Source organism: Saccostrea echinata, unplaced genomic scaffold (assembly GCF_033153115.1).
Source record: "Saccostrea echinata isolate AGI-Se365-2 ecotype Australia unplaced genomic scaffold, CSIRO_AGI_Sech_v1 ptg000012l, whole genome shotgun sequence".
In the NCBI taxonomy this organism is placed as follows: Eukaryota; Metazoa; Mollusca; class Bivalvia; order Ostreida; family Ostreidae; genus Saccostrea; species Saccostrea echinata.
The window spans coordinates 8,333,207-8,348,445 of NW_026889761.1; the positions used below are offsets into that span (position 1 = coordinate 8,333,207).

Sequence of the window (15,239 nt, forward strand, 5' to 3'; positions counted from 1 at the left end):
TTAAAAATTAATCACTTTACTTATTCTTCATACAAATTTAAGGTTCCCCAGTTGCAGGATTGTGCTTTCGAAACATTGTTAATCAACTTCTTGGGTTACCAGATGAGGAAATTGTTAAAATAGCAGAGTTCTACTTCAGTATTTTGCAGCCAACGTAAGCTTTTATTGTCTCTGGATTCAAATTATATCTGATAATGAGATTTTAACTTCACTGATGATCACCATATTTATTTTTCAACTCCTATCAATTCTTTGGTCACATGAACCACTTTTAGTTAATGCTATTTTTTTTCTTTATCATTCAGGGTGTTTAAGTATCAAAGAGCAATAGAGAATATGGTTGATGCTTATGGAGCAATGAACACAGAACTCTCTGAGAAACTACTGGCAGAGAAAGTTTTACTAAGTCCCACTCCTGATCATGACCTTGTCAAAAGGGTTTTGACTCATGTTGCAATCAATGACAGAGCCCCATCTGAGGTAAGTATAATAATTAAAAATATTTCACTTGGAAAGAGACAATATATTTGGTTTTTCAGATGTCACTCTATGTCATTTGCTTGATTAACCCAAAGAATTTCAATGAGGTAGTGAAATAATATGAACATAACAGGGTTTTATGAATCTTGCTACATTTTTGAGTGTGTTCTGAAGTTTCAATTTGCAGCATACATGTACCTTATGAATTTGTTCTATTCACAAAGAAATAAAGAACACAGATTTGTTGAAATATTTAAAGAACTGTCAGATATCTTATTTTGTTCAGAAAGGAAAAAAATAACTACCTACATCAAAATGCCCTTTATTTTTCAACAGCATTCTGCCGCACAATTTTCTTTTCTGATGGATAGAGAGTCTTTAATCAGAGACATAAACAACATTATTTCTGTCTCTGCTTTAACAAATTTAATCAACCACCGTAACCATGCAGGCCATCTCTGTTGTTTTGAAGACTTTCACCTGCTCATCCAGATCCTGAACTTAAAAAAATTGTCCTATTTTTTCAGTCATTTAGACCGACCATTTCTAGTAAGTTATCAGTCCAGAAATTTTTTTTATTACTGGCCTTGCAGATAGGACCGACAGTTTTCGTCAACTCTGGAACATGTCATTACAGAATTTAATTCCTTGTGATACACGTATGAATATAATCATTGCCTCCTATCCAAGATAGAATATTGAACAATTAATTGTTTCCATACAGGTGATGTTGAAAACATTAGAAGATGCCGTGATCCATCAAGAGACATTTCCCAAAGAGTTTTACATCAAGGACACACACAGTAGATGCATGTTGGCTCTAGGAGCTGTTAGCCACAAACTATTTAAGGAAGGGCAGATAGAGAGGGCCAGGAAAATAATGACTTGGGTTCACTTGAAACTGGGATTGCATGGTTATACTTAGAACTGATTCAGATTCTTTCTGTTAATTTAAAGCATTAGTAGAAAAGATATCAAGTATTGAGGAATAATACGAATATTTTCAATTTATATTTCTTACCAACATTTTTAAAATTTGTTTGAAGACTGTGCCATGATGATGAAAGTTTTACTTAATAGTGACATATGTTTCTAAAAGATTTTGTAGTTCAGGTATATGATTAATTTGTCATTTAATATTCCAGACCCTTGGAAGTACAGACAAAAGAGAGCTGTGATGACAAGACAGGAAATGGAGGACTATGACCGCCATAAGGTTATTCTACTTGAGACTTTGGGAAATGCCAGGCTGGACGAGTCCTATGACTACATTCTGTCTCACATAAACAGCACAAACTCACCATGGATAAAGAGGGCTGGATGTCATGCTCTCCGCAAATACCACCATGAACATGTAAGAAAAGAGTCAAGAGTGTGCTACTCCTGAATCAAGTATGGTCCCAAGCAAACATCTTAGAGTCTTGCATGAAATGCAGAAGCCCTATAGGAATCAATTGACAGATTCCATATGTTTATCTGTATCATATTTATAATTCTCAAACAAATGATTGATTGTTTTCTGTCACCTTCCCAATATGTTACATTGATACCTCCAGCTTGAAAAGTATACTGATGTTAAGGCTGTTGGTACATTCATTATCGGTTTGTTCAATGTATTATAGAGTATTCATCTCTTATCCGCAACTTCCTATACTACGGAATAAAACTGAATGAATTTCCACAGGATCTTTATTACATAGTGCCATTGTGCAACTATTTACGTTCTGTTTTGACAGATATTTGGGGTTTCCCATAGCAAAACAGGGACTTTGTCACTATATTCGCACGAAAGTTGGGTATCCTTTTGTGAGTTCAGTGCTCAAGGTGCCTCTAGTTTGTTCTTAAAATTACTGTACCATTAAAGAACAATTTTTATATTTCCTGAGTGGAGCCCTCTTTGACTGTGGAAGTTTTCTAGTCAGACTCGAGTTTATTTTTTGCCTATCAGTTTTGCAAAACAGAATATTTTATGCCCTAATGGTCATTTAAGTTAAGAACATGCTTGGTGGTAATATGTTTGTCACTGTGTATCTGTAGAATCCTGTACAATATTCTTCGTATTGTTTTGGTCTGGTTTTGATTTTGAAATTCAAAATCAACCTCTCAGTTTGGCTTAATGAATTCAGATAGGTGCAAAAAAGGAGGCAAAGGAAAGGATTCATATGAGATTAGTTGAAACATAGCTTGATAAGTAATTGAGAAATGTTTTATTGTGATGATATGTGAAAATTATTAGGAATTGAATAAAAGCTGGAAGATTTTGCTTTATTTTATCTGACTAGTTTGTACATGAATTGATTGGAAATCTTATTAATTAAAAGTTTTGTTTTCAATCAACATATACAAACATGGCATATTTGCACATTTTATTCTGGAAAAAGTGCTTTTATTAAATTAGGAAATGAAAATTTGTAGTCTGTCAAATTATAACATTTGATTTAAGTTCGAGTTGTAATTTAAAGATCAGAAGTTACAGTGGTAAAATTATATTCATAGGCAGCTGAAACACTGCTGTATTCAGCTCTCTATGATGAGGACCAGTCAGTTAGATATGAAGCTTCTGTCTTGTATATGGCTCATCCAAAAGGAAAGATGATTGCTCCTATGAATGCCAAGTAAGTTTTATTAAAGAAATGCTTTAAAGATGAACTACAAATTTGATTAAAGATGAAATGGCTTTGTGTTAAATAGGTTTACTCAATATTTATACTTAGTTAAATATTTTTCTATCGGTATGGGTTTTTTTTATAACACAACATTTGAAATTAAGATTTAGGGTATAAGTGGTTAATTTTTGATATGTGAAATAAGAGTTATTTTATTGTGTTTCTTCTCCAACTTGGTCTGAAAAATAATGATTCTTGCAAAACAGAAGGTAAGAAAAAGTTGATCTATTCAGATTGTTTATACATGTACATGTATGTGGAATGGATCTTAAGTCAAAAAGTGTTTGTTTGGAAGGGAAGAGAGTTCATTTGACAACACAACAATCGTGGAGGATCCATATGATGCTGGTGTGGATGTTGTAGACCTTACAACTGGTCATCAGCGATCTCGTAGGAATGTATGGGAAGGAATCCGCTTTAGATTGGAAGCTCCAGGTGTAGACTGGAGAAAGACACTGGGCACCAAAGATATTGGTGCATCTTTTGGAGTTATTATGATAAACTTGCTGGATTTAGCAGTAGGTAAATGCTTAGTATTTTGTCAAACATGTTGGAAGAAAAAAAAATAAGGGTAAGTATTACATCTGCTAACCGCTGATTTGAAAAGATGAGAATGTATAAATAAAAGTTTACAGGGAGTCGAATGGGGTTTTACTATGTGAAAATCTATTGAAAAATTCTTTAATTTAAATCATATGTTACTTGCATTGACTTATATGTTCATGCCAAGTTTAGGGAAAATCTACCATCTATGTATTTTAGGGACCTTGTTCATTTACTATAGTATCATATAGAAAAGTGCTAGATTTTCACACTTACAGCAAATTTTACAAGTACTACAATAGCCTTTGTGCTCAATTTATAATATATGGTGAGTAATTTTATTGTACATCACATGTAAGAAACACAGAACTCTTCCATCTGGTTTCCAACTGTACATGTGTATATTGTCGGCGGCGACAATATGTACCTACCATCACTGCACATTAGGGATGGATATCGGCAAAATTTCATACCATGATATATCACAATTTTTTCCCCTAAAATATCACGATAAATCGTGATATTTTTACACACAATTTTTACTACAGTTTCAAATGAATTTCCATAATATTTTCAAAAATATGCTATAAAAAGCATACTTTTACTTTTAAAATTTTTATTTATTTAGTATCAAGCATGTTTGTATGCCGTTGCTTAACTATTTTCAACATTTTCTACACTTACTGTAATTGTCATTCAATAGTTTCAACAAATAAATTAATAATTTCTGGGATTTATAGTTATGTAGCAAATACCAGTATTTTAGTCTCCGTATCACGATACGTATCACGAAATAAAAAATCGCGATATACCGGAATACTAATAAAATCGCGCATCCGTACTGCACATATTATCGTCCGTTGGTACATATTGTTGACGGCGATAATATGTGCCGAGACGAGCCTTATTTTTCTTCTGCATAATAGACAAAATGTGCAGTCAAGCATCGGCACATATTGTTGTCGACAACAATATGTACATTGAAGCATCGGCACGTATTGTCATCGATATATTGTTTTGACAAATATTTACTAGGGTCTTGAAGAGAGATTGACAAACACACACACATGGAGGGAGACAGACAGCATTACTCGCAATACTGTAGGGAGGAAACTTTTTGGTCTAGGATCGGTGTACACAACTATAATATATAAATATACCGGAATTCTTGATTTATAAACTAGAATATTCTTTTTTTTTTCTTATAAAATGTATTTGGATATTACTTTTTGCCTTTAGTAGTAATAATAATTTAGAAAATATTTTTGTATTTTTCTTATACATGTACCGATATAATTGTGGTTGGAGGTGCACTCGGTGTATTTTATTTCATAGTTAAAGTAATGTAAGGAAGCAATTTCGATAAATATTTCAAATTAAAGATATCTGTACGTATACAATTTTCTCAAGCTAGCCTCCTTAACTTTCCTCATCACTATCATTATCATCTGCATCATTATAATAATCAACATTATCTCAATATGAGCAGTAAGGGTACGCAAATCTTCACTGGTGAGAATATGTACATCCTGCTGCAATATATATCGACGGACGACAATATGTATAGTTATGGGAGGTAAACAATGTCGCCGGCAACAATATGTATAGGACGACAATATGTACAATTCCCCTGCATGAATTAGCCTAAGAGACATGTCTGTGTGATTTATACACCAATTACATCCATTAAAATAAAAAAAAACAAACAAACCCTCAAACAATCCTTACCGTGGGTCGACAATGTGTAGTAGAGGGTAAGCATATAATGTCGTCGGCAACAATATGTACATGTGTAACTTTTCAGCCGGCGACAGTGTGTACCGATGGATGACAATATGTGCAATGAGGGTAGGTACATATTTTCACCAACGACAATATGTACAGAACACCAACATGTTGCGTCACTGGCATCTCAAAATGTAACATTTACGAAATTTTCTAGGTGTTTTGGAGTAGTACAAAATATGACAGATACTAAGATATACATGATACTTGATGTTGCGTGTGAATACGGTTAAGAAAACTGATTTTCATTACACTGTTGACAGAATACGGATATTAAAGGAAAGAGCAAGAGCCACTTAGGGCCTTTTTGACCCTGATAATTTCTGAAAAATCGAAACTGCTCAGTTTTTGTTGAAAATGCAGTATTTATAACTTGGACCCTTGGTAACCGTGTACCTATTGAACAGCACGTAATTTTCTCTCTAGTCAATGCATTATGACGTCAAAAAATGCGTCATTTTCCCCATATTCTGTAAATTCCCTTAAAAATGGCCAAAAGTTGAGGTATTTTTTCAATATTTCATATAGAGCACAACATCTGATCCAAAATATGGAATTACATAATGAAAGATCTGTTTCTGAATATCACAAAGATGTTTTAATTTTTGGATCGTGGGCTGTGCTCATATTTTGATTCTTTGCTGAAGGTAGTCAAATACGCATGTTTTCTGCAAAATTCAAGAACATTGCATTTTCTCAAAGCCTGTTTTCCAATACCTGGATTCTCAAAAGGAAATTTTGTTATAGGAAATGAAAGCACTAAGTCTCTACTTTATTTTGATATATGAAATGGGACAAAGGGTGATAGTCAATTAATTTATATAAGGACAGGGCCATTTTATGCATAAAGTGAACCTAGCTCTTTGGCATTGAAAATTGAAGTAATGTTATTTTTTACTTCTATGTTTAATGCAACCAACATTTTCAGGTAAAAAAAAAATGGATAAATTATGTAACAGACATTATATTTTCTCTGATGTCATATATGGAGGCACTTACGCAGAAAGAGTGCTATATTGTGCACCCAAAAATCTTGCGCAAAAAAAATTATAGTGCAGAGCCTTGTAGGCATCATCTGTCTTTAAATGTAAACAAAAGTTAATATAAAGATTTGGAAATTAATTGGAATTAATGAAAATATTACTTATCATGTGAGAATGAAAATTCGTGTTCATGATGAAGCATATGCAAGAATACATGTTGGAATTCTTGGATTCAACTACGATTTTTTCATCGCCAGAGTTTGTTTTAAAGGGGGCACTGAATACAGCTTCAACATTCTACAGGTACATTAACTGTGATCTTTTATCCAAAAAGTAATGTTTTAAAGAAGTTACTAATTTGCAATTTGTCATAGATTATTCTGAAAGACAAACATGATCGTTACTGAAACATAAAAATATAAGTATGCACTGTCTTGTATAGTGTTTATATATAAGTTGAAAGGTTAAAAAAAAAAGATATTTATCTGCCAAAAAATATTTGACTTTTTTTTGGAAAGGATGAACTAAAGTATGGAATCCTGTGTATAACACAATTATATATTTTATGGAAAAAGTTGTTTATATTGCTTGAAAAAGAAAGCAGTACAAGGATCGAGTTGGAGAGTTCAGGTTCTTGATTTATCTTTCAGGGAAATGAAATGAAAAAAATCGTTGACATTGCATTGAATTTTTCAAAGAAACTGGCAGAAATTGTGAATGGCATTAAAGCAGGTGTACAGTTGTTCAAGGATTTGATATCTGGCAGGCTCAGCCTTAAAAGAATTATTGATGATTTTGTCAGTGCTATTACAAGTATACCAAATAAGGTAAGTTAAATTTGAATCTATGGAAGAAAGAGGCTATGGAAATGTCTCTATCTATGAATTTCACATGCTTGTGATAGAGTTCTTCATCAAATTGCATGTATAAAAAAAAATTACAGTTTTAGCTTTCCAGTGTTTTGATATTAAGAGTTAATGCTCTGCCTAGGCTTTTGCAGTGTCATGTATGAGGAGAGCAGGTTACGGTTGTATAAATCCTAATAATTTTACATATTTTATGTGGAATGCCTTTTAGAAAGCTTTTGTACAGACTATATATTTTAAATTTTGCCCCAATGCTCATCAGGTTGGTCTGTGGTTAAATTAAGGTAAAATTATGCATGAAAAAAACTTTCACATGGAGCTTATTGTCATATGACAACTCTTTCGATTCAATCTGAATCATGAAATAGTTACCCATTTCCTTTCAAGTGTCCTTGCAACAAATGTAACCATTTGTTATGTCGTCTGAGTCGTTCATCTTCCCTTCCGTTTTATACATTGTCAATTGTGATTGTAAACATCTTAACATTATCAGTTTCTTCTTTAAATTTACAGAACCAATAGCAACCAGAGTTGATGAGCCCGGTAAACAAAAATACAGTAATGACAAAGTTTTCATTTTCATTCATTTATTTATTTTCATGCAATTCCATCTGCTTGTGAAAATTTCATTCTTACACAAATTTTTCTTTATATGAAGATTATATACAATATCCAAAATTCTTTAAATGTTTTCCTCCTACAAACACCAATTAACTCTCTCATGACATAAAGTATTGAAACACAACAGCATGTCATCTTGCAGGTCTAAGGGCAAATCCCATGTGCTTTTTAACTTTCAAAAATCCTCTATTCTTCAAGTCATCTATAGGGCATATATTTGCATAATTAAAATATAAGCAGTTAGCTGTTTACGAAACTTAGAAATAATTCATGTTTACTTATTAATCTGATATTCAAGAATTTTTCTACATTTATTACTAGAAATATATCCATAGGACATGGATGCCCTGTCTAGGGTGTATTAGTAATGCAGCATGGATTTTTTTTATTGTATGAAGTTTGATGAAAATATCTTTAATAGTTTCTTTAAAACTGAGTTTTATAGACAATAAATAATAAAATTAAAATCGAAGTTCACTGAGATCAAGTTAAAAAATTTGGACATCTTTGAAAAATTTTCATTAAATTATGTATCACAGCATAAGCTTACATAAAAAAAATCTGAAGTGGTTTCTGTAACACTGAGCAAAATGCAAATTACAGAAAAATGAGTTCAAGGTGACAGGAAAGTTCAAGGTCAAAGGTATTTGATGCAGGTGAATAGCGCTCATCTTTATGTATTAGCATATCAAGTTTGATAAGAATATCTTGAATATTCCCTTTGAAACTGAGCTAAACACTAATTTAAGAAAAGTGAGTTCAAGGTCAAAGGAAAGGTTTAGGTCCAAAAAAATGCTGATACAGTTGAATAGCTCTCATCAATATGTGTATAAAAGGTTGGATAAGAATACTGATGATTACTCTAAAACTGAGCTAAACACTAATTTCAGAAAAGTGAGTTCAAGGTCAAAGGAAAGGTTAAATTCAAAATGTTGATGCAGTTGAATAGCTCTCATCAAATTGTATCAACACATGAATTTTTGATAATAATATCCTTGAATAGTTTCTTTGAAACTAAACTTTGAACAGAGCTAAATGCAAAGCGTGACAGAAGGACAGAAGACAGACATATCAAACACTATATGTCCCAGCCATATTTATGGCAGGGCATAAGAATTATCAACTCTTGAATTTTTTAGTAGACAAATTTAAGTTATGACAAATAATGAGCTACAGGAGCTAAAATAACTAAAATAAAATAAATTAAGAAATTAATGCCCCATGGTTACGCAGTAATGTTAAGGCTTCCCGAAGCTTTAAATGCGTTCAAAACATAACACTGCATTGCAAGGTCGATTTTTATTTTTATTTGTAAGTTATATACTTAAGTACGATCAATTTATATAGAGAGTTCTCTAGGCTATATATGAACGTATTTGTTACGATATCACATGACCTCGTTCATCACGTGACGGCCATTTCTACGTTTTTGAAGTATTTCACATAAATCGCTTTGGTGCAGCTGATTAACACAATTATTATTAACTTTTTCTCACATAAATAAACTCTTCGCATCCTTCTGAACCCGAAATGTGCTTGGGAAAAGTTATACTATTACTCTGGTACAAAATATTTCACAATAAATTCAACTTACCAACAAATTAGAGGGTATTTTCCACTCAATATCGTCATCTGTATTAAAACAAAGCCATCACACATTTTTCCCAAGCAAGATTCAGTTAGAAGGGAAATTCTTCTTGCATATTCCCACAAGAGATCTCAAATAAATCCTTATTACTCACCTGCGCCAGGCTCTTTTATATACATATTATAAATTCTACTTCTATCCAAGGGTATAGAAAAGGGTAAATGTCAAACGTATATTTTCGTATATATTTTGAACATGCTGATTTTTAACGAAGAGTAATTAAGCAAATCTAAAACATTCGGATATATAAGATTTAAAAAAAAAGATTAAAACACGTTTATTTTACACCAACTTTCTGACACTTTATATGCAGATTACAATAAGGTGAAAAGTTTATGACACTCTACCCATCATAACAGCTTAAGTTTGCAGTGACTTGACGTCATTTTCAATTATGACGTCATACATTTGTAGTTCAGAGAAGTGAAGGCACAGAGTACGCTGCGATATTAACGTACCTGCGTACAGGATTCAGGCAAATGGCTCAGTTGATCATTTATTAAAAGTGCATTTATATTTCAGGATATCCACCCCTCAGCCTCATCATTTACATCACTTAAATATATTCTTGTCAAGAAACCCTGGGCTGGAAAAGCTGAAACTTATGTGAAAGCTTCCTTAAGTTGATCTAGTGTAGAAATCATGGCCCTCAGTGGTACGATAGGGTCACTAGGGAATCAAAGTTTAACATTGAAATATATAGGAAAAATCTTTTTGTCAAGAACCACTGGGACAGAAAAGTTGAAACTTACATGAAATATTCCTGAGGTAGTGTAAATTCTAAAATGTTCAAATCATGGCCCTTAGAGTTGGGCAACAACAGGGAATCAAAGTTTAACATTAGAATATATTAGGAAAATCTTTGAACTCAAGAACTGCTAGACAAGAAAAGAACAAGTTTTTTTGAAAGCTTTCTGAGGTAGTTTAGATGTTTACTTGGGAGTGCATGTATATTGGGAAGAAATTTTTATGTATAATAGTAAGGCCAAAGTGTCTCAGGCGAGCCTTGTGGCTCATGGGCCTCCTGTTTTTCAAAAATCTTTTTGTAACCATTGTTACCATTTTTTTCTTCAAAATTACAGGTAGTCAGCTTGGTAGAGAAATCAACAGAAGCCCTGGCAAAAATAGGACACTATGATCCTGAAGATCTGCCTCCCGAGTTCAAGCCTACCATTAACTTTGTGCACAAAGTCTCAAAGTTGTTTAGTGACATAAAAGCTGATGTGATGGGATTTGTCAATGTAATTTTTTTTAGTGGTTCGATAAATGCATTTAATTACTTGAGTCGTACTGTCAAAGTATTGCAATCTGTTCATTTCTGTAGTTGTGTGAAATCTGTAAACTTTACAAGTTAAACATGCTTAGCTCTAATTTCAAAACGATTTTGTATATAGAATTCTTTAAGGGACGGACAGGTTGCAGAGTTTTATTTAATGATGGGTATAAGACATGATTTTTTTTTTCAAAATAGTATCTCTCACTCATAAACATCTTACAGAAAAATTACATTTATTGAAGTACTGTTAATCACTCTTATTTCAAGAAAAATTACGCGAGACTGTCTGCTCGCAAAAATTTCACTCTCGCATAGATTTTAATAGTATAGCTTATATACACCAATAACCAGAATTCATGAAAATTTTATCTCGCTTATTCATACCAAAAATACCTTTCTCGTGAAAATAAGGTGTCGCCAAAATTTAATGATTTACAGTGATGAAAATGTAATTCCCTTACCAAAATTATATTTTTATGTTCTTTTTTCATGGGTTCAAGTCATCCCAGGATGAGAAAAAATGCATATTTTCAAAAATCTTCCACTTCAACTCTTGGACATCTAACACACTAAATGTTAGAATATACAAGTACATATCATGAGCAGTTATCTTGTCAACAAATTTTTTCCTATATCTCCTGCATCGTAAGTTAGTCACATAGTAAAAATGTCTATCTTTAAAAATCTTCAATGATAAAAATTCAGAAGAGGATATGTTAGCATGATTTCAATGATTGATTGATTGTCTGTTTGTTGTACGTCCCATTTGAGAATTTTTCACTCATATAGAGACGTCACCATATACCGGTGAAGGGCTTCAAATTAAAACCTTTTCTCGGCACTCAGGGCCATTGAGCAGTGAGGGTTCTTTCCTGGGGCAGGGAAAAATTAGAAAAAAATGTTTGTTTTTTTCTCAATATAAGAACAAATCACTAGTTTAGGTATACAGAGTATTTCCTACTTTTTTCCCAAATTTGTGAAAAGTTTTGACCCATGGGTTTAGGTTTCATAGACCAACATGATTCTTTGTTTATATATGAAAAAGCTGCTTCTTTACTCCTTGAGAATTAGGAGACAAACTGCTTCAAGAATACATACATGTTCTTAACAGGGGCATCTCTCATAAAAATGATCAATTTATGGTTCCTGATGCGACAAACGGTTTTACATGTACTAATTTTAAAATGCATTTTACACTGTCTTTGTTGGTTGTACAAAAGCCAACAAGGAAAAGTGTTTGCTTCACACACATCTAACATTCCTTGTTATAAATGTCTTAAAATACAGCCATTTTTCATTTTTAACCAATATTTCAACATTATTTTATTGATACTTTAACTTCCACTAGTCAAATTGTTACATGATTACATGTGTCCAAAGTGATTATAACTTAAGCTGGCAACCAACATTAGTTCAGCTTATGTGTAATGAGTTGTTGATAAAAAGTGATACTTAGGTGACTGTTTAAGTCTATGGACTTTGTATTGTATTAGTAACTATTTTACTTATATACTATCAGTAAGATAAAACTTTCATCAATAAATTTCACCTGTGCATTTTAGATGGCAATTAATTCACATTAAGGATAATATACAGTGTTTTTTTTATCATGAGCCTAACCACTTATGAATAATTTCTGTGTGTCCTTTCAGGCAGTGGAACAATCTATTAAAGTTGTAATCCCCCATCAAGCCAAAGTCATATTTGAGAGCATTCGGGACATTATTGAAGGATTCTCAAAGATTTTGGGAAATCCCAAAGCAGCACTTCAGAGTATTGGGAAAGGTGTTTTCTCGTAAGAAATATTTCATTTTCCTTGAATTTGGTTTTCTTTCCATGACCTTAAGTTTTGATAAATGGTATAACAGTACATCTCATGATCTTAAGTTTTGATAAATGGTATTAATTTGATGTAAATTCTTAAAAGATAAATTAAGGTCATTCAAAGTTAAAAAGAATGAGAACCAAGCGTATTGCTGATGCTCAATATTATCTGATTTAAAAAAAATTGTCCAGCATTTTTAATGTGTCCTGGAGAAATTTCCACAAAATTTTCACTTTTGCCTAAAGCATTTTAGGGGTCTGTTAAATTCAAGTTTATTTCAAATGAAGGACAGCACTCTTTCCAAGGGGAGATAATTAAGAACTAGTATAGTGGGGTCATTTAAAATATTCCTCATAGAACACTTGGCCGTAAAAGAAAAAAACTATTGAAAGATTTTTTTTGTTGTGTATAAATCCAAATGTTTTAAAATCATGGCTCCTGGAGCAGGAATCTGGCTACATTTGGGGTCAAATTAATAGGAATAATATTTTAATGAAAAAAAAATAATTGAATTATTCAAAAATCTTTTTCACTAATAGCAGGACATAATAGATCACATTAATATGTCAGCATGTAGTGTAAATTCAAGTTTGTCCACCGGGGCTACAATGCAAGAAAGGCCATAACATTGTTAAAAATGTTACTTAAACACATTTGGAAATCTATATAGAAAATCTTATTAAGAGCAACAGGGCCACAATTATTGATATATGCAAACATCTCCATGTTGAATAGGATCAAATCTGTTCATATCATGGCCAGTTTGAGTAAGTTAATAGGGTCATGTATTTAGTCTTTTATTAAAAAAAAAGGATGTATCCATGTACGGATGTACATGTTTTTGCTGTATTTTTATGCCCCCCCCCCCCTTCAGAGAAGGAAGGGAATATTGCTTTGCTGCTGTTTGTCGGTCAGTCGGTCTGTCTGTCGGTCCATCAGCAGTTTTCGGATCCGTTCATTTTCTTTGCAGAGGTTGCACATACTAAAATGAAATTTGGTATACAGATTTATCATAACAATATCTAGGTCAATTTTGCTTTGGGTACGATCAAGCAATTTTTGACAGATATATGCCCCCTGGACTTTGAAAAATACCAATTATTTGCAGTTTCCGTTCATTTTCTTCGCAGAGGTTACACATACTAAAATGAAATTTGGTTTACAGATTTATCATAAAAATATCCAGGTCAAGTTCTGTTTTGGGTACGATCGAGCAATTTTGGTGAGTTATGCCCCATGGACTTTGAAAAATTCAATTAATTTTGGGGGAGGGGAGAGGGCATAAGTGTTTCACAAACATCTCTTGTTCTTTTTTTTTTTTTTTTTGATCTTCAATTAGCCAATTTAATTAAAGTTGTCTTCGTTCCTGCACAGAATTTTTCAATCAATAAGGATTATTCTAAAACAGAAGAACACAGTTCAAGAAGCATGCTTCTTCCTAAGAGGTAATACATTAATATTGAATATTAATAATTAAGAGTTACATGATCAGATTTTGGATAGGACTGAAAGGGAATTTTCATGTAGAGGTCTAGGCAAGCACAAAACATTTAATGAAACTAAATTTTATCAATGATATTGATTGAATGATTGATTGTATTATGTTTTACGTCCCATTTGAGAATTTTTCACTCATACAGAGATGACACCATATACCGGTGAAGGGCTTAAGATTCAGACCTTTTTACGACACTCAGAGCCATTGAGCAAGGAGGGATTTTTATCGTGCCAACGCCTGCCGTGACACTGGGCCTCGGTTTTTAAGGTCTCATCCGAAGGACCCGCAACTTTCACATCAAAGTGCCGAGCGCATAGTAAAGGAACAGTTGCTACCTATTTTTTATCGACTTAGGTCAGTCGCGGCCGAGATTCGAACTCACGACCTCCCGATCTCGGAGCGAGCGCTCTACCAGCTGAGCTACCGTGAACGGTTTATGATATTGATAATGCATGTCAAGTTATTCTAGCTGCAAATTCATAAGCAAAGGGTACTAAATGATTATCACTTGTGATCATTTATGTACTCTGATGGGAGGGTTTGTGTTTTCATATCCCTCACAAACAAAAATTTGGGGGTTATATGGGAATCACCTTGTCCGTCTGTTCGTCCGTCTGTCTAACTTGCTGTCTGTCTGTCTATCTGTGCAAAGGTGTCCAGTCCACATCTTTCTAACGGAGGAACTTTAGAATCTACTACTTCAAACAAAGATTGTTCAGGACCTGAGGGTGTGTCGTGACCTTGACCGAAGGTCATTCGGGCAAGTTCAAGGTCACTGAAAGAAAAAGTTCATAATTTGTGTCCGGTCCATATCTTTCTTATGGATAAACTTGGTGAGTTCCCATTTTACACAGAGATTGCTTTATGACCTGCGGGTGTCTCATGACCTTGACCCAAGGTCAATTGTGCAAGTTCAAGGTCACTGAATATATATAATTCGTGTCTGGTCCGTATCTTTCTTATGGAAAGTACGGAATTTCCACTTCACACCAAGATTGTTTATGACTTGAGGGTGTGCCATGATCTTCACCTAAAGTCCCTGTAGAAA

At 33.2% G+C, this 15,239-nt stretch overlaps 1 protein-coding gene across 1 annotated transcript in view; it reads left to right on the forward strand.

Moving 5' to 3' along the window:
* Nucleotides 1-15,239, forward strand: part of LOC133184959 (uncharacterized) — a 226,303-nt gene that overhangs the window by 42,041 nt on the left and 169,023 nt on the right. The window contains exons 11-21 of the mRNA XM_061320024.1: nucleotides 43-154; nucleotides 306-480; nucleotides 1,205-1,394; nucleotides 1,626-1,834; nucleotides 2,977-3,095; nucleotides 3,442-3,664; nucleotides 6,584-6,760; nucleotides 7,108-7,288; nucleotides 10,679-10,833; nucleotides 12,521-12,663; nucleotides 14,068-14,138. Coding sequence (XP_061176008.1) covers nucleotides 43-154; nucleotides 306-480; nucleotides 1,205-1,394; nucleotides 1,626-1,834; nucleotides 2,977-3,095; nucleotides 3,442-3,664; nucleotides 6,584-6,760; nucleotides 7,108-7,288; nucleotides 10,679-10,833; nucleotides 12,521-12,663; nucleotides 14,068-14,138 — 1,755 coding nt within the window. The remainder of the gene's footprint in view (nucleotides 1-42; nucleotides 155-305; nucleotides 481-1,204; nucleotides 1,395-1,625; nucleotides 1,835-2,976; nucleotides 3,096-3,441; nucleotides 3,665-6,583; nucleotides 6,761-7,107; nucleotides 7,289-10,678; nucleotides 10,834-12,520; nucleotides 12,664-14,067; nucleotides 14,139-15,239) is intronic.